The sequence below is a fragment of the Taudactylus pleione genome, unplaced genomic scaffold (genome assembly GCF_031769625.1).
Source record: "Taudactylus pleione unplaced genomic scaffold, aTauple2 ptg000214l, whole genome shotgun sequence".
NCBI lineage: Eukaryota > Metazoa > Chordata > Amphibia > Anura > Myobatrachidae > Taudactylus > Taudactylus pleione.
The window spans coordinates 4,479,019-4,499,060 of NW_028284616.1; the positions used below are offsets into that span (position 1 = coordinate 4,479,019).

At 41.7% G+C, this 20,042-nt stretch overlaps 1 protein-coding gene across 1 annotated transcript in view; it reads right to left on the reverse strand.

Moving 5' to 3' along the window:
• Positions 1-288: 288 nt before the first annotated feature.
• The window catches only part of SPINK2 (serine peptidase inhibitor Kazal type 2), a 38,533-nt gene continuing 18,779 nt past the window's right edge, over positions 289-20,042 (reverse strand). Inside the window, exons 3-4 of the mRNA XM_088478507.1 lie at positions 5,784-5,893; positions 289-513 (exon numbers count right to left, since the gene is read on the reverse strand). Of these exons, the coding sequence (XP_088334633.1) occupies positions 468-513; positions 5,784-5,893 (156 nt within the window). The 3' untranslated portion in view covers positions 289-467. The remainder of the gene's footprint in view (positions 514-5,783; positions 5,894-20,042) is intronic.

Here is a 20,042-nt window from a genome sequence, read left to right on the forward strand (position 1 = left end):
GCGGTTGGCATTCCGTCCGCCGGCTTCCTGAACGTATACCCTTCTAACGAAGATGTTTCACTCCTAGCGAATCTGTGGCACTGACTCCCCACTATGTTTTGTTTATCTAATCTTGAAACGGCTTAACTATTTCAGTTGATTAAGGCACAAATCAAAAGATGGCTTTGGTATTCTAACTATAGACAATGGAATTCATTATTTTTACTATTCCATACACGACAAATTATCATAAATATTCCCACTATAATTTAGATTATTAAACTATCTTTCCTATATTGTTATATATTACTTCACTGTATATATATATATATATATATATATATATATATATATACACACACAATCCATTTTGTTATTTTAAGAAGTAGGACCTCCATTTATTTTGTAAGATTGAAATGCTATACAAAGTGATCATTGCTGCAAAGAAGGTCAACATCTAAAGCTCTCCAGGATTTAATATGGGCACATCAGCATTCTCCCTTCCATTTAATCTGAACTTTCAGGCCATTGTCTCTGTGGAGAGAAAAAAACACGTTACACAGTGTTATCCATTAGGTGCCAGTATCTTATTGACTCTTCATGAAGCATCAGCATCTCATAAATATTGACGTGGTTACCAGGCAATGCCAAGATTAGAAACAATATCCACTTGGGTGTAATGTACCATGACAAACACCACTAAGTGGCAACGTTTTCCTCTTAATGCCGTTTTTGCTAGGCATCTTTCAACTCCTCGCTCAGTGCTTAACTCCTTCATGACCAGACCACGCATCACACAGTCTTTCCATATGTTCATAACTGAGAAATATGATTTACCAGCTTTGTGTACTGCACTAAGGCCCTCAATCAGACCCGCTTGCAAGCGGGTCGATAGTGGGGCACTGCGCACGCGCCGCGCGTGCGTTTGCAGGCCCCGTAGTGAGTGAGAAATGCACTCACTCCGGGGCTCGCTACAAATGGGGCAGCTGTCGATGTTGATCGACAGCTCTCCACGTTTTGTAGGCGGGGAGGGGGGGTGCCGTTTGTGGGCGGCCCTACCGACATCACTCGTGATGTCAGTAGTGAGCTTCCTGCTCTATTAGAGCCGGAAGCTCACTGGGGCTTTTGGCAGATGAGACCCTACCACAAGGATCTCGTCACAAGCCCGATGGTCGCAACCATCGCGACCATAACCTGGCCGGTGGCCGGCTAAAATAAAAAAAGCGTCCGCCCTCATTCAGAGCGAGTGCTCGCTTTTTGCGAGTGGCTCTGAATGAGGTCCAAAGTTTCAGAAATTGTATTTTCCAGGAAAAATAAGACTTCCTTTTGGTGGCGTAGTGAAACACATTTTTATTTTAAGTGCATTACAAAGGTTAGACAGAGGGTCAGCATTATGTTCATTGGGCCCTTAAAAGGTTGGTACCCATTCACTATTTTTCCAGAATACCCCAAAGACCATTGAAAGCCAAGTCTTGATGATAATATATATTTTAGAGAAATGTATTACTACATGATGATATCTTTCATGGTGTGTACTACTATGTTTATGTTAAAGTCAGTTACTTAACTAATGCTGGGCATACACTGCCAGATAAAATGTCTGTCAGACCGACAGACATTTTATCTGGCTGCCTGCCAGCCGCAGCTGTCGCCAGCATACACTGTGAGAGAAATCTCACAGTGTATAGCCCGACATCCGCGCTCCGCCCCCGGGGGAGGAGACATTTCCCTGTTTCTTCCGTAGGAAGGAACACAGGAAATGTCTGTCTGTCGGCCGCGCTGGGCATACACTGCCCGATGCGGCCGACAGTTTCCCGGGTAAATATCGCATCGGACGGGCATGCTGGACAATCCAGCATGCCCGACCGAGCAATATTTAACCCTCGGTGGCCCGCATACACACTGCAATTATCGCGGCGATCCGCCGATATCGGGCGGATCGTCCCGATAATTGCACAGTGTATGGCCAGCTTTAGTTATTAATTAAGTAGCTATTTTTATTTTTGATTTTGATGTTTCTATCTGCAACTAGTGTATGTATTTTGATTTAGTCTACACATACAGAGGATTGATCTAATGGGAGAAGGCAAGGACAGACACTAGACAAATGTATAATATATTATAAAGAAAAGCAATACATGGCATTCTAACAATTAGCTCTATTAGAAATGACACTGGGCCTGATTTGGGAATACAGTAAGATAGAGCAAGTAACTGTGCACCTGGCCAAACCATGTTGCAATGCAAGGGGTACAAATACATAAAGAAAAATGGCATGCAGGGTAAATACTGGCTGCTTTTGAATGTAGCCCAGACATGCTGGACAGCTTTATTTTTACACTGCAAATTAGATTTCAGTTTGGACACACCCATCAGTGTAACATGGTTTTACCAAGATGCAGCTACTTGCTCGTTCTTACCCTATTCCCAAATCAGAATCACGCCTACTGTCTCCAATACAAGATCAAACAAATTGGATGTATGAATTGACAGAAGCCTCACATTACTTCTCAGAGCTTATGCTAATATTTAAGTGCCGAATTGGGTACATGTTGGCCTAGCCTATATGTAAACATTCAGAAGATAGTTAGCGGAATGTATCTATGTGGATGTTAGAATTCCAGTATATCTATTGGCTACAGGTTATTCAGGTGCCATACAGTATATCTCTTTCTTGTCCATGCATGTCGGCCAACACTGCAGAATAGAAAATCAGGACAAATTAGGCCTTGCCTCTCATCCAAAACCTGACTTATCTACTTTACTTGTATATTGTTTGTGGGTTTTATTATAACAAAAGGTGACATGGAGGCACCAACGTTGATTGAATTGAATGAAGGGGTGTGCAAAAATAAATTTTTACACCCCCTTCATCTGCCAAAAAGCAACACATTTTAAGCAAAAGCTTTGCTGCTCTTTTGTTCAGAAAATCTGTCCATTTGGCAGATATTAACAATGTGTCACCAATTACCTATCAAAATCACACATGTAAGTCAAATTTCTGAAAGAGAATGTAATATTGATGACTATCCTGAGAGAGAAACCTCTCAAGACTCTAGGCAGTTAAATGATCTTCTGAAAAAACTCACTGCATTAATGCTTCCGACCTGATGGATTTTTCAAACAACTGCTTCCAGACACTCCGGTGAAGATTTTCCTCCTTGAACAAGCTGTCTACAACCACAATCAGGGCAGCTTCCCCGAGATATAATGCTTTGGCTCCACTACTACCATATAAACTCACAGATTCTAGCTAAGTGCACAAATGTACAAGATATCCAATACTAGGGCACAATCTTCTAGTCTTCCAAGGCTTAGCTCTTGGCTCTCTGAAGAAACACAGTGATATAGGGCCTGATTCAGACCCACTCGCGAGCGGCTGTCCGCTCGCAAGTGGGTCGATGTTCTGGACTGAGCATGCGCACGACGGAGGGAGCTCCGTCGTGCGCATGCGCCAGACGCGACGAGCGAAGGAAAGTCCTTCGCTCGTTGTGTCTGATCAAAGGGGGCGTGCTGTCGATGTTGATTGACAGCACACCCCTTTGGTAGGCGTGCCGGGGGCGTGCCTCCCTGACGGGGGCGTTCCCACGGGAACGCCTCCCGTCAGAAGCCGGCCCACTGACATCACTAGTGATGTCAGTGGGAGTGAGACCATCGCGGCCATCAAAATGCACGCTCGTATAGCCTGTGGGTGGTGACCCACAGCTATACGAGCGTCCAGGAGGACGCTCCATTTTCATGGAGGCCGGCCCTCATTCAGAGCGTGCGCTCTGCTCAGAGCGTACGGCTCTGAATGAGGGCCATAATCTCTATAATGAAAGCTCTTTGCCATTGGAAGATGGAATATTGCTGTGGTTCCCCCTTTCATGTGACTTTCAAATTTCATGGCAAAAACATATGACATTAGAAGACATCCAGAAGACATTATCAAATGTTTGGGATTCCTTCCTAATGAGCCTGCACCCTCATCACTGGAGAGGGAAAGAGACCCTCCATCCCCTGAGAGGTCTCAAGCTTAAAAGCACTTTGGGACATCCTGGACTAGGGCACTCCGCACTGCATTTAGAGTATGTTGTACATTGTTACATGTTGGTATTTTCCTCCCCATACCCCAGGTTCTCTGCAGGATACCTGACTTTTTAAAAAAATGGACAAATCATTCCTCTATATAGTCTGGATTATTTTCTTATGTTCTTTGGTGTGGTGTTGTAGCAGTGTATGGGTATCTTTCTGATTTCACAGTAAAGTTATAAGGTAATGAAGTTTCTTGTTCTATCTAAAATGTGGTCAATGTTGTTTTTATACTGTAGTTAATTATCTCCACCCCCTCCTCCCCAACATCCAGTAATATACCCCACTGCTATATTGCTCTCCCCCTCACAGCAGGGCTCCCATGCCTCCACTAATTACTGTGGCCTCACTCTAGTTGTTTTCTTCCTTATTTTGGTTTAATCTTTGTCACTAACTGCCAAGGAAGAAGGCCACTCATCTTACTGTATATTGTGGCACTCTTCACCCGACGCCAGACTCTGGGTCTCTATTAAATACAACTAATTCCAATGGTCCCCTCAGACCCTATCATTATGTCAAGTTCCTACAGTAGTGTTTTTGCTTAAAATCTTAGCCAGGCAGTCCTGGAAATGTAATCTAATTTGCAACACTCCAGTCCTGGTGCCAGCACTTACACCTGGATTTATAATACTCAGTTGTACATATGGATTTACTGAGATCTAACTTTCCTCATGGATATTGCCGCAGAAGTTCCAGAGAAATACCTGATCCCATATGTGGGAAGTTTACAGAATTTTCAGATACAGCATTGGTTTAATACAGTATATGGCCATAACAGTCGCCCTTAATGCACTGCTCTGGAATACTTCTCTTGGCTCAGAATGCCCTCAAAGAACAGATGACCTCCATCTATTGCCTCTTGCTAGCAGATCATGCTCATGAAAAAGATCCACATTAGCGGACGTGGGAGAGTGACATGAGGGAAACCATCAATTTCCAAAACTGGAACTATATTAGATCCGCAATGTGGTCATCGCTTCCTCTTGCATACACACTTGTAAGAGTTCCTTCGATGGTACGTAGTCCTTAGTTGGATTAATGCAATTTATCCAGAGGTGTTGGCGTGATTGCGGACAAAAGGGCAACCTGCTCAACATCTTTTGGGACTGCCTGAAGATAAGCTCTCTATTCCGAAAAGTACACCCCAAAAAATGTTCAACATTTACTTTGGTATAATCTCAATGCCACATGCTGTCAAATTTCCTTCTCGGAAAAAGTTAAATCCCCCTCTCTTGGCTCCATTGTAGGAAATCTGACGTATGTTTATGGAATGGAGTATATCTTATATTAATAAACACACAACACACAATCTAGACCTTGTTGGATCAGTACAGAGCTTCTTTATTTTTCCCTTGGCCTCGGAGCAGGTCTGGACAATTGATACCCACAGGTCAGAGTCCAACCCCCCCTCCTTTTGCTCATAATATAAATTTTTCTTGCACCCCCCACATTTTCCTTTCTGTACCCTCTTCCAATTGATCTGTAAATGTTTGATAAAGAGTGTAAAGTACAAACCCCAGTCTGTGACGGATTGCACCAATTATATGAGTGTCCAGTTGCTTTAGGCTTATTTTATTCCTGTTCTAATAACAAATAATCACAAAATGTTTTCACATCATTATTAAATAACCTTAATACCTATGGAGTCTGTGCTTCATGCATTTTTTATTTGACACGTACAGTAGTATTACAATAATGATCATTTTAGTGATAAACAAAAACAAAGATATTACCTGTTTGAGACGCATAACACACACTCATTGGAATATGTTTTTCCATCTGTTCCACAAACAGGATTCAAATCTCTTGGACACCCTGGTAACTGATATAAGTAACATTTTGGCTGGGGGGAAAGATTTAAAAAGTGCAATAATTAAACAAGTGAAGCTCAATTATGTATATTTTTCTTTTTTTTGTGCCACAATGACAAATAACAAAGCATATTTCCGCCTAAAACATAAAACAGTAATACAGCCTTTGAATTTTTCTTCTTCCTTGACTTTCCCCCAAAGCCTCAACATCACTAACACATACCAGCATCAATTAAATACATTTTCAAAATAGACGCAGTCACAGAAGCATTGCCTTATTAGGATTCCATGCAATAAAAAAACTGATCTAGATTTTATACCTGTAAACCACCATTAATAATGGAATTTAAAGCGTACTTGAGTATTCTCCCAGCATGCTCAGAAAACTGAACCTCGGGAAGTCCTCCTAGACTCCCGGAAAAGCTGGACTCCCTCCCGTGTCTATCCCACTTTCCTAGTGAAATGGGTGGGAGAGGGGAATGATAATACACATCACATCATAATGGTACCACAGAAAATCGAAGCATTGCACCATGATGCACCACGGCCTCCATTTGCCACATCTAAGCAAGTATGATTAAAACAGCTTCAATTTGTAAAGCGATCACATTTAAAATATTAAGATGGCTAAACAATGTCAGGCCAAGAAGGAAATTAAGTGAGTCCATAAGTAATATATTTATTTGTTTTAATACACAGGTGATCATCATTTCACAATACATGCTACGGGACCACATCACTTGAAAGTGGGGGCTCAACTTTCATATGCGGGTGCTTTTACACATACAAATGCTGTTAGGCAGGTGAGAGATTGTGCAGTGCTGCCCTGCCCTGCATATACAGAAAACCATATGCACAATAAGTACTTACATCAAAGATCGTAAGAGCAGAGTCCTCCCCTAACGCTTGTTTTCATGTTGGCCTTTATTTACACTACTATATATATCACTATGTTGTAATGTACTGTATACTCAGTTTTCCCCACTGTCTAATACTGTGCCTTACAAGTCATCAACAAAAATAATACTAACATTTTTGCTATCTTGGACTTAGTTTGACATTTAGGGCCTGATAACAGGTGCACGCTATTGCAGCCGTGACTACGTCTTTTGTCATAGCGCGACCATCTAAGATAATGCTGCAGCCAATGGTATTCATACAGAGACGCCCACCAGAGTGATGCTAATCCACTGCTGTGCATATTAAGACGCACCATCAGATGCATAGGTCGCACCATCAAACATTGCACTAGCCATATGGAGGTGCAGATTATGAACATGGCCATCTGTGTCAGTGTAGCTGCTTCATAAGATGCAGTTGCTGACCGTGAAACGCCCAGCAGAACAGACTCTCTCAGCCTCCAAATTCGTTCTGTGGATCCCGGCGGCAGAGCAATAACTAGACTCATTTGTAGGGCCCCCCCCCCCATTTTTCAAATAGGGATATAAGGCATGCGCCCAAAAAGGGTTGTGGCCTCATTGGGAAGGAACATGACAAATCTGATTTGTCCCATATGATGATGAAGGGTTACCGTTCCCTCTGAACCACCTTTATCCAGGTGTCCTGCCAAATACAGTGTAAATCCAATGGCTGGAGTGATACACAATAATTATGCAGTATCACCAGCTCTGGTGAAGCAGGATGTGTCAGAACAGCTGTGCACAAAGCCTAGAGCCAGCAGTGTAGATCACCGACTGAAGGTACAGAAAGAGTGCTACTGGTGGTGTATATACAGCATATAGCTGAGCAGAGGTCCATATATGTACCCAGTGCCGGCAGCTGAACTCACCAGCAAGCGTACAAGTGGTGTGCTGTAACACCTGGGTCAGGAATCGGTGACTGTGCTCAGTTGGCATCAGAAAAAGTGGGGCCCAGTACATATGTAACAGGCAGGCCCTCACGTCACCCCCCCCCCCCCCCAAGCCTGTTGGAGGCAAAGTTCGAACGAGCCCCGGCGGCCAAAGAAAGAACATGCTATGATGTCCCTTCCCACATAACACACGCACGCACACACACACACACACACACACACATATATACATACATATGTGTAACATTTTTAGAACACCTATACTTTCAGAACCCTGTTGCTGGGAATCAAAGTAGAGGAGGCTACAAGTGAGAATGATTATCAACAGAACAATGACAGACTGCAGAACAGCACCTGTTCTGCGGAGCCCTGTGCCATGGCACATGTCGCACCACCCCAGTAACGGCCCTGCCCGGCGGTAACCATCGGGATGCACGCACAATGCAAATCGGACGCATGCGCAGACTAATAAAAATACAAGATAGTAAGTGGCGCTTAACACTCACAACAGTGGATCATAATTCAATAGTTTATTGATACAAATCAAACATATCCTTGTTAATAAATAACCAACATTTATAAAACTCTCGGGAGTGGGGTTACTAATACACAAATATAAAAATGAATATTATATGAAAAAAAAAAGAACACATGAATCTGATAAAACCAGATCTCACTGTCCCAAAGAGCCTTCTGTGGTGGTAATACTTTCACACACCGATCCTTGTTGTTAATGAATCCACATATTTCAAGTTAGTAACTTTGTATCACTGGTCTTCAATATATGTAGCAAAGTACTGCGGCTTTTAACCATTCACAACAAGCCCCCGTGAGTCCCAGCTCTCCACAGTACTCCAATAGTAGAATATTAATAGCAAAAAATGTAACCGTGTGTTATAGCTTGAAATAATAGACTGAAAACATTAGCAGCTCGCATGTGGCATCGACCCTGCATGTATCTCTGACTCAGGCCCTTAGTGTTTGGCAACTCCATTACTCCATGTGCAAAAAATGAGAACTCAAGATAAGGTAGACAGTTAAATAATAGTACAGATTAAGAGGACATATATATATGTGCTATATAGCAGAAAACAATGTGATGTATATAAAAAGCTCTGCATCACCACCTAGTGGGCAAACTGCTGAACCAGTGCTAGTAGACAATTTTTCGTTTCTGTTTCACAAAAGATGATTGTTTGATATCAACATCGATTGTATTTTGGTGTTATGCTAACTTATTTACCTTATATCCTGAACTTTTATTATATGTATAGATAGATAGGATATAGTATAAAATAAAGTCCCTGGTAAGCGTCTTGTCGGTTTGTTCTGACTAATCTCAAGAACCACTAGACAGATTTTTATGCAGTTTTAACTATTCTATAGAGCATTTGTCGAGGTTTACAAAACATTAATGTATGACAAAAGGCAGCCGATCAGTAACTATTTTAGTGAAGCAAGTCAATAAAAAAAAAAAACCTGTCTCTTTGTTCGGGCTAATCTCGAGAACCACTGGATGGATGCATTGACGTATGAGAACTTTCTTGGCTTACGCTGCCTAATCCATTACAGATATATCACATTGATGGACTTTATACCAAGTAGAGATTAATTATCTGGTTTATCCAGAAACAGTGATGTAAGCCCTGTTTACTGATACAATATTTCAGTTTTTCCCTTTTTTCCCATCCTTATTTAATTTATGTGAAAAAAACGATTCTTTAATTTCAAACGAGTCCAATTCCCAGTAAGAGTCTGCTATGGCTGCATTCTTAATAAGGGTTGCAGGAGTTAGCGGTTGCACAGAGAAGAAATTAAGGGGAGTGGGGCATGCAGGGGGAAGGGGTAATGTTCCTGCATACCCAGAAACCCCCTGATGGACCAGAGTTTTTTTTTCTGAGTTGGAAACTCATGATGTGTTTTGCTACATCTTTGCTCATAGCGTGGCATGCAGGCTTCTAAGTTGTGGCATGAGACTAGCGCGGTGTGGCACGGTAGGGCGCAGTGAGACTTGACAATATCCATGGCATGCATTACACAGCTTCACTGCTGGGTGCCCAGTGCTCCACTGATTAGAACTACTCTGGTGAATAATACAGCAGTGGATGGGTGCGGCACTACAGAATACAATAGAACAGTAAGCCCTGACAGGTGGGCTGTACAGTACTGCAGAGTGTAAACAGTGTCTTTCCTACAGTATACAGTACTATAGTAATTCTGCACGGCAGGCTATTTTCGGCAGTGATGTGCAGCTCTCACACAGTGATGGCATGCCTTAGAAATTAGTAGTGGGGTTTTAGCAGCGCTGTATGAAATCATCACTGAACCACAAATGTCAGCCCAGAAATAAGTGTATCTGGATTACAAACTGACTGTGCCACTAAACAATTGTACATGTCGCTAATCTGTACACAGCAGTAAGTGGCAGTCACAGCAGCACTGTAGAAAGTGGTGTGTGGGGCGCTCACACAGTGATGGCATGCCTGAAAAATGAACAGTGGGGCTTGAAGGGCACTCAATAAAATCATCATAGAACTACAAGTCTCAGCGAAGATATAGGTGTCTTTAGATTACAAACTGAATGTGCATTTTCTGCCACACACTTGGGGCAAGTGCCTGTGTTGCAAGTTGTGCTGTGGGTGTTACTACAATATGTGTCAGTGATGTGCGGTCAGGCAAGGCAGGTTTGCAGAGCCTTTCCTGTCATACTTATGGATACTCAAATTTTGTCTTATTATTTTTATAGTCAAAACTTTGAAGAAAATATTATAAATATATTCTTTGTATTATTCTAATAAAGTTTATAGTCAAAACTCTGGAGTAAAAAGTGTATGGCAGGTAAGGCACTGCCTCCCCTGTCAATATTTTCAGCACATCCCTGATTAAAACTCACCAAATTTCCAGCACTATATACTGCTGCACCTGTGTATAATGCCCACATGAACCCTCGGGTTCATATAGGTATGTGTAAATCTGGCTCTGATACTAGCAGTGCCCTCTCACCCATTTACCTCACCGCACGTCAATGACCAGTGTGTGCGCGGCTTGCTCTATAGTGTTTTATACGGTGAATAAGAGTGTAAGGGGACACATACAGTACATAATATTAGACTGACAGGAAACACACCAAAGTAAAAAAAACAACTCTTTTGTATTAAATAATAGTATTCTTTAAAAGTGAATGTCAGTGGTTGTTGAGGGGCCAGGCTACTGTACTGTTTGAAATCTTTGGAGCGGGTGGTGCGATCAAATGACAATCTTGGTGTGCCCTCTAGGTCCTTTCCCAAAAAGCAAGCAGGAGCCTTTCATTAACATAACAAAGGATGATGTTAGTAGACCTTGAGCTGACTGCTTAAATGGCTATTACAGTACTTGTGCCATGAAAAGGTGAGGGATGGTGACAATTGGTAGGACACCATCCCCCAGCCGCTAGGAGAACTGCTAGGAGTTTGTACAAAATTTTGCTAATCGGTACACATAAGTGCCGGTGACCTTGGCACTGTAGACAGTGGTGGCATGCCTTAGTAGTGCTCAGTAGTGGGGAATGTGCAGCAGTGTATAAAACCAACACTGAACTACAAGTCTCAGCCCAGAAAGAGGTGTTAGCGTGGAATGCTTAATTAGGTTATTAAATGCTCTATCTATGTGTATGTCACTTTAAGAGTGATTTTAAAAGTTACATAAGTTTGAAGTTTCAGAAAAACATGTTATTCACCATGCAGTCTGGAGTAGAGAAGATAAAGTACTGTCAGGGGTGGAGACCCTTGGACAGTCTGAACATAACAAGATAGAAGATGTGACCAAGATGGCAGGCGAGATACACGACAAAAATGTGCATCGTAATGTCTTATGTTTATCTTATCTACATGTCCAGCCAGTATTGGGGGGCACAAACAAGTTGTTTGTGCCAATGCATAAAGCTGACTCATGGTGACTAACCTTTTCAGGCCCCTATAAATAAAGCCAGCACTCGTACTGTTCCCCAGAGCGGTCTACGCAGTGCTATGATGTGTAACTACATCGTTGTCTGTGTCTGATTTGTTCTCCAACCATGGTTGTCTGTTTGTCTGCTTGCTTTGTCTTGAAACGTAAGCTACTGCTGATTCCAGATACATCAAAGGACATATTTTTAAGCATTATAATAGCACCAACTTGAAAATGTAATGCATTAAAGATCTTTTACAAGTCTGATTAGATGGCATAACAGAAATACAGTAAAATAACTAGGATTGTTACAAGGGACATAAAGAAATGTGTGCATGTTGTAGTGAACATTTTAAAGTTATGATTGGGAATATTTTCATGGGGAAATGGTGAGCGGGATGGTTAGAGATAACTTGTAGAAAGTGTACATGAAATGTTTTGATGTATATGTTTTTAAATGAGAACTGCTAGAGAATATAGTTTTAAGTATTAATAGATTAAAAGGAAACAATTGACATTAATGCTTGTTAGAAGTTATGTAGGAATTGAAATATTGATGAAATGTTTGTTTGAATTTCATTACACCAACTGTACATATTGCTGGGTAAAGATAGCCAGAACAGACGCACTAGGAAAACCCACAATGCGTATTGTAAAGATAACACAGTACCTCCACCAAAGCAAGGGGAAAAGGAGCTTTCAGTGGTCATATAGTGTGTTCATACACTGACCTCAGAAGCAGGATAGCTGCTCACATAGAAGCTAGTCTTTTGTCATAACAGTATCACCAACTAAAGTTAACCAAAGTACATCCTATTAGAAGTGGGGTGTGGCAGACCCCTGCATAATTGTTTCTCCTTGTCTATAAGAAAGAAAAACAGAATAGTAATTACGAACAGTAAGTAAACTGACACTGTGAATACTCAGACGTGGGGGCGCACACATCCAGCATTGTCGGCACATTTGTGAACACCATAATACAAAGAGAAAGAAGTTCAAGTACACGTAAGCTCAGCTGGGGACAGCAACCCAACAGGACAGTGTTCAAGTATATACTGCCCCAGCTGTGTCAGTACCCTAGTTATGGGAGCACAAATAAGTACAGTATCTGATACATTAGACAGACCTCTAGAAATTATGACAGACAAGGAAGGCACTAAAGCTTTAACAGGAATACAGGCCATATTCCACAAAGCAGGCTTTGTCCCCGAAGGGACCTTAGATTATGACAAATGGTGCAAGTTTGAAGAAAATAATAAAGCTTGGATATGCAAGCATAAACACCAGAAAGTAGTCAGATTATGTAAAAAAGTATCAATATCACAGTGTGGCAGACTGTGAGGCAAATGCTCCATATACTCCTTCACCACAATGCATTCACACCACCAGCAAGACACCCAGATGTACAGCGATACATGCGTTACATAGAATTCCCCCCAACATGGCTGTGCGCAAAGTCAGTGAGGGAAAGTAAGATACAGCTTACGCAATAGGAAATTGAGAACCACAAGAAAGGACACTTAGAACAAGCATTATACACAATTAAAAGTAACAGTTGTTTTAAAATGACGTAAACAGTAATCAACAAAGGTTAAATATATATTTATCTGGCAGTGCTGTATATGTATAAGAAGGTACCTTTTAGTTTAGATGCAATTGTATAAAGTTGAATAATCCTGCGAGCAAGTGGTAGTTTGTCTCCTTCAAATGCAAGAAATTGATTATAAGAAGCGGCTAGCAGAAAGAGAGAGGGGGAGTGACTAAGTCACGTCAACTACCAAGCTGTTGATGCAAAATAAGGAATTATTAAAAGTTTTTGTGGCTGTGTACATCATATTTAAGACGTGAATGTGCGACCACAAATAAGGAAGGTATGTAATTTTTTTGCATACAGCACAGATAATACAAATTTATGACAGGAATGCAGAATAAGGAAAAATGTTTTAAATTATAGAAAATGTAAAGTACGTACAGGATTAATGTTTTATTAAAGAATGGTCGACCAAAGAGAAAGTAAACGTTTATAAAGTTAATGTTCAAGGTTTAAAAACATTAGAAATTCATTTAAGATATATTGTACAGATGATAGATATGGTTTGTTTAGCTGTGTGTAGCTAAAGGATGTTTCAGATGATTGCAAAGTCACGTTATGAGTTATAGCTTAGAAGCTCATTGTATTTTTTAGGACTTTTGAATTGATAATCTGAGATATAGAGATAATAGCTACATCTGACAATATCAGAAAGAAATAAATTGCAACCAGAGCTAATGGCAGGGTCAGAGGAAGCTCTAGCTGATATGACACCAATAAGCACGGGCACACCAGAACCACCACCAGATGAAGTGCCTTCAGTGTGTCCTGCCCAGGACCAAGGTGTTGTTGATGAAGCAGGACACTTGAAAGAAATTCAAGAGCAACGCAGACCCTGGGCATTGTCCGGTATGCAAGATATAGTGGCTTTGTTTGCGCCAGACCCCCATAATAAGAATAACCAACTAATAGAGGCAACGAACAACATAGAAACCACAATTGATACAGAAGCTAGAACAGCAAAGTAAAAAGGGAATCTCGCTCCAACAGACCTGACATCGAGCAAAACTTAAAGCAATACCGTGACCAGTCTACACAAACACCAAGAGAAGGATTCCTTTAGATGCAAATAAAATGAAGGAATGGGGGCTATGTTTTTTCTGCAGGAAAAAAGGTCACATGAAAAGGGATTGTGACGAATACAAAAAATAGCAGAAGAAGCAGAACAAGGCCCAAGCATAGGATGTAGGCGCTTGCTTGTACCTCCCACTTTACACCACTGACCAACCCCATCAAGACAAGATTAAAGGCAATGTAATTATGACTTTACCCATTGGTCAGCAGTGTGAATGTTTAATGAAGAGCTGAACAAAGTGAACTAGCCTATGATGAAGAGGAGGTACCAAACAATCTATTATCCAATAAAGTTTAACAGTGACTGGACTTGAAGGTAGTGAAGTCAACTTACAAGAAAATAAGTCTGTACTAATGAAGATAGGATCTGAGCCCAGGTACCAACTAAGTTTTTGATTTCACCTAAATGTCCAGTTAACCTACTGGGAGCAGATGTAGTATCAAAGTTAAAAGCATGTATCAAGTACACTCCGGGCGGAGTGGTATTAACTTCAGGCCTCATAAAAAAAACCCAGAATGAACAGTTGACCGCAGCTATTTATTATTCTTAGCAGAGAACCCCACAAGCTACATTATTATCAGAATGGATGTTCAAGCTACCTGATAAGCTATTGTCCAAAGGAAAGAAGATGTGAGACGTCTAGCAGTACAGCCGGTTCAACTTACCCTGAAGTCAAATACTCTCCCAGTATCAATAAGCACTGACTCAAGTACAGAATGAAGAAAACAAACCAAGCACCTGTCCGCTGCAAGATTAACCAGGTATGAAGTGGCTTTGTTAAGCACATCTCATGTAACCATCTTAATATGCACAAGTTCTCAATCCAGTGACTCACCTTCCTATCAATGATTCATGAGAGGGGAAATTACCTTGTGAAATAATCTCTCAAGTAGGAAAAAGGTACAGATGAAGTTGAATTATGGGATAAGGAAGAAGGTACTGAGATTACAGATGAAGACAGATCATGTAATAAGGAGGAAGAAGTTGTCAGTAAAGGTAGTAAAGAAAATATACATACTTTTTTTCCCCTCATCATGATTGTTTAGCTCGTATGTAAGTTAAAGTCAGGGCTCTTCATCATGTAATGGACACTCCTTTACAGAATGCTGAATGTAGATGGCTCCAGATACTATGTTAATGGGAGCATACACACAGGATATGCAGACACTTCAAATACAGACATCTTCACTTATACAGCACTACCTCCATAGTGCTCAGCACAAGAAGAAGAATTGTGTGGCTGTTTGTCCTTCTGCCAAGATTCAGGCACTCAAGCACTCAGGGGGGCTTGGGTCTTGGCAGGGGGACAGATGGCCAAACCTCTACAGAAATTCCAGGTATGAGATCCACAAAGTTGTCCCTGCCTGAAGAAATCAGAAATTATATCAAGCATGCAACTTTGATTAATCAGCTATTCATTGCCCTTGAACTAACATCAGAAAGAAGCAATTGTAAAGATACAGGCCCCTACCCAGAAACAGACACCAGAAGTAAGGTAACGCTAATGCAGATACAGCAGCATTGCAAGACCCAGTAACTGTGTACCAAGTTCAAGTACAAGAAGCTCCAGTCCATGAGGACACCTTACAGCACTTCCAGGAACAGGTTTCCAAGGGAGAGAAGGAATCGTGGATAAAACATAGGAGCCGTAAAAGAATGAACAAGGTATATGGGCAAAAAGGACAACAAGGGTGTCTACCAAGGGTGTGGTATCTAATCATGTTACAGATAACGTATGAAAAGATGAACTGTTCAAAGAAAGCCAAATTGTGTGGCAGCAATGGATGGCACCAGAATTCGATGCAGCAGCATGCAGGAAATATGTAATCCAGGATAAAGCAAAGTAAAGACCTCACAGAAACATACCCCAAGGCCACTGTAACCTTTTCAGAAGCTGCAGAAAGATTACCTACAGATATTTAAGAGAGGGCCTTACACACCAGTATAAAAAGTAATAGGAACAGGTAGGCTCTGATTACAATGTCTACCAACAGTTTTGTTCTCTATTAGAAATACTTCTGTAAAGACACATAAGCTTTGATACAGTACCTAAGACAGGGTGTTACTTCCCTCAGCAGTTACAGCATAACTATGAAGATTTAACTGCCTATGTACAAGCAATGTGTAAAGCTTTAACTAACCTCCATTGTCAAGTATTCTCTTCCCTTCCAGATCCAGACTCTGATTACAGTACTCATTCATTGAGTCCAGGAGACTGGATCTATCTCAAGAAATGTGAGAAGGGCACTTAAACCTTGATGCGACACCTACTGCAGTAAAGCTGGAAGGAAGAGACACTTGGGTTCACAGCATCGCACCGTAAGAAGTGAACAATGGAGATAGAGTGATCAAGCGACTCGCTACAGAGTAAGGATAAGAATTAAGTACACAATTAAAGAAGATGAGCAGAAGCGTTCTTGCTTGAGTGAAGTAATTGAAGATCAAGAATTCTGAAGTACCAGCAACAAGTAAAAGGTATAGTCCTCCTGCATTATACTCAGTGTTTGCTCCAGGTACCAATCTTGGGGGCCGCGACCTGTTTACTTGGTGCAGCAAAGCCCATATCCCGCTTGGAGGGCTCACTGGTGAATACCATCAGGTGGGCTAGACTAGGCGCCCCAGGAGAGGTCTCGTTAACACCTGGGAGTTACATATGAGGGGGGCCTATACTCTAATCCCCAATGTCCAGACACCTGATTCCTCGATCTTTCCTCCTGGCATGATTGACCTTCAAGCAACAGTAAGAATAGTTCCTATGATAAACACCTATGATATGTGCTGAATGATATTTTGATCTATCTATATGTGTTCCTTAGGATAACATAGGCACTATAAGGTCATATGCTGGTTATCGTAGGTAACTGATAGGCAGGAAACAAAAGTCATAAAGGCCAAAGAAAGATGAGGAACAACAAGAACATCAAGAGGCTCCAGAAGGAGTTACTAAAGAAACATGGACATTTCTACTGAAAGATAGATCATTTGATAAAAAGAGGGGAATGTTAGCGTGGAATGCTTAATTAGATTATTAAATGCTCTATCTATGTGTATGTCACTTTAAGAGTGATTTTAAAAGTTACATAAGTTTGAAGTTTCAGAAAAACATGTTATTCACCATGCAGTCTGGAGTAGAGAAGATAAAGTACTGTCAGGGGTGGAGACCCTTGGACAGTCTGAACATAACAAGATAGAAGATGTGACCAAGATGGCAGGCGAGATACACGACAAGAATGTGCATCGTAATGTCTTATGTTTATCTTATCTACATGTCCAGCCAGTATTGAGGGGCACAAACAAGTTGTTTGTGCCAATGCATAAAGCTGACTCATGGTGACTAACCTTTTCAGACCCCTATAAATAAAGCCAGCACTCGTACTGTTCCCCAGAGCGGTCTACGCAGTGCTATGATGTGTAACTACATCGTTGTCTGTGTCTGATTTGTTCTCCAACCATGGTTGTCTGTTTGCTTTGTCTTGAAATGTAAGCTACTGCTGATTCCAGATACATCGAAGGAAGTAGTACAGCTCTCAAAACTACGCTCACAGCGTTGTCTCTGGATTACAAACTGACTGTGCGTTTTATGCTACACACTTGCGCCAATGTCAGCATTGCTGTGTGCGGGGGGTGGGTGCAGGGTTATCGATGGTAGTGTAATGTAGTTAGTGTGTGCGGGGAGGGGGTGCAGGGTTAGGAGGAGTGGAAGCTGTCTGTGACACTGGAGAAAAGATGGAGGAGGAGGAGGAGAACAGCACTGCAAGGTGAATAATTAAGGACTATTTAAGCTAATTGGAAACTTCCAATTGCTTAGTCATTAGGGGGTGTCCAAAGGGTTCCAGAGCAAGTGTAGACAATTTTTCCTTAAAATATGGATTTTAGGAAAAATTGTATGTGCTCAAAAAATAAAAACTTTATTAAATACCAATAATCTCACAACTGCAGGAAAAACCCAACAGGTGCGACAATTTTGGTAAACTCACACCTAATTGGATATGCCCCTATGAATGTCAACACATGCAATTAGGGTTAAACTGCAATAACGAGTTAGGGTTAGCTTTAGCAGTGGCTGATCCAAGGGGGAAGAGCGATAACGACGGTTGTCCGCCATTACACACAACTTTTCAGACTACATCCAGGGCCGCAGAGAGGGTGTTGTGTCTGGTGCTGTGTCCCAGGGGACGATGCCCTGGGGGTGGCACAGAGGCTGCCACCCCAGCATCCTTGATGTTCTGTCGCTCCGGACAGGGATTGGGTACCGTTCACCCGCCGTGAAGGATAATTCACAAGGCACGCACCTGGCTGTGCTGTCCCGTCCTGGCTCTGAGTTTCCTTTGCCAGGCTACCTAAATTGGTCACCTAGTTAGCGGGCAGCAGTGATGGTGTGACAGGAGAATTAGGTGTAATCACATCATAATGTCTCATCACCGAGAAAAGGAGCAGAGCCAGAGGCTGCATGCAGAGCACCAAGAAGTGCTACCACCACCCTGGCCAGAGTAAGCCCAGCTTCAGCACCCCATACAGAGGAAAGAGAGAAGAGGATAGAAGTAGATGCGGTGGACCAGGTAAGTAAAAATAGAGGGATGGGGGCAATATTAAAATATATATATTATATACATACATACACACAAGTGAAGGGGTGAGGGGAGAATAATATACACGCACATACACACAGTATGTATGTATATATGTATGTATATATGTGTGTAGGGGTTTGGGGGGTCAAAATATAATTATATATAAGTGAAGCAGTGAGGGGTGCAAAAAATAATATAATATATAAGTGAATGGGCGATCATTAAATATGAAATGACGTGGGAACAAAAAATAATGAAATATTTCAGTGAAGGGGTGAGGGAGGACAAAGTACTAAATATCTAAAAATATAGATATATATAGTTGTGCATATTGATAACATATCCTGTCTTTTAATATTGACCTACAGTAGTGTGGCTGACAGTCTGAGCATTAGCAGAGATTATACACTTTTTCCCCCACACAGAGAGCATTTATCCTTCTACGTACCCCTATATTGAAATAATAAAGAAACCCACCATCCAATCCATCTCAGTGCAGGGGCCAGACCAGTCATTTATTTGTCAGCCCATCACGAAGAGAGGCATGGTAAGTCAGAGTCCCATATAGATCATTTGAAGTTTATGTATAATATTATATATAAACTTTATTTCACTCTCTCTCCCAGGGCACTAAAATTTCCAGCTATGGCTCTGATTACACCTGTCCCCTCACCACAAGCAATACGGGCAGCCTCCTGCAATCAAGCAGGACTGGGAAGGAGAGAAAGATATTGAGCCAGCTGTTGGGCACAGGAGTAACAGTATGGCACCTTTCCCTGCTGCATATCCAGGTACTCTTGTACTGTATATAGGAAAGGTTCCTGGACTGCACACCCTGAATATATATAATGGGAGGTGCTAGCTGATGAGACTTATTGCAGGCACAGAAACAGACAAATCTCAGGTGCACAACTCCAAATTACTGATAATATATAAATGCAATAAAAATTTTCAATCAATAGAGATTTCTGGCATAATCATGGCCATGGTTATGGGCCTACCCACCATATCCAGGTAACCTCTTTAGGGTAGGTCCCTAACATACTAGGGTTCAAATCCAGAGCGCACTGGCGGTGCCCTGGGGTGGCTTAGCTGGGCTAGTTTGGGGGTGTCCTGTGCTCTGGATTTGAACCCTAGTATGTTAGGGACCTACCCTTAAGAGGTTACCTGGATATGTTCGGTAGGCCCATAACCTTGGCCATGATTATGC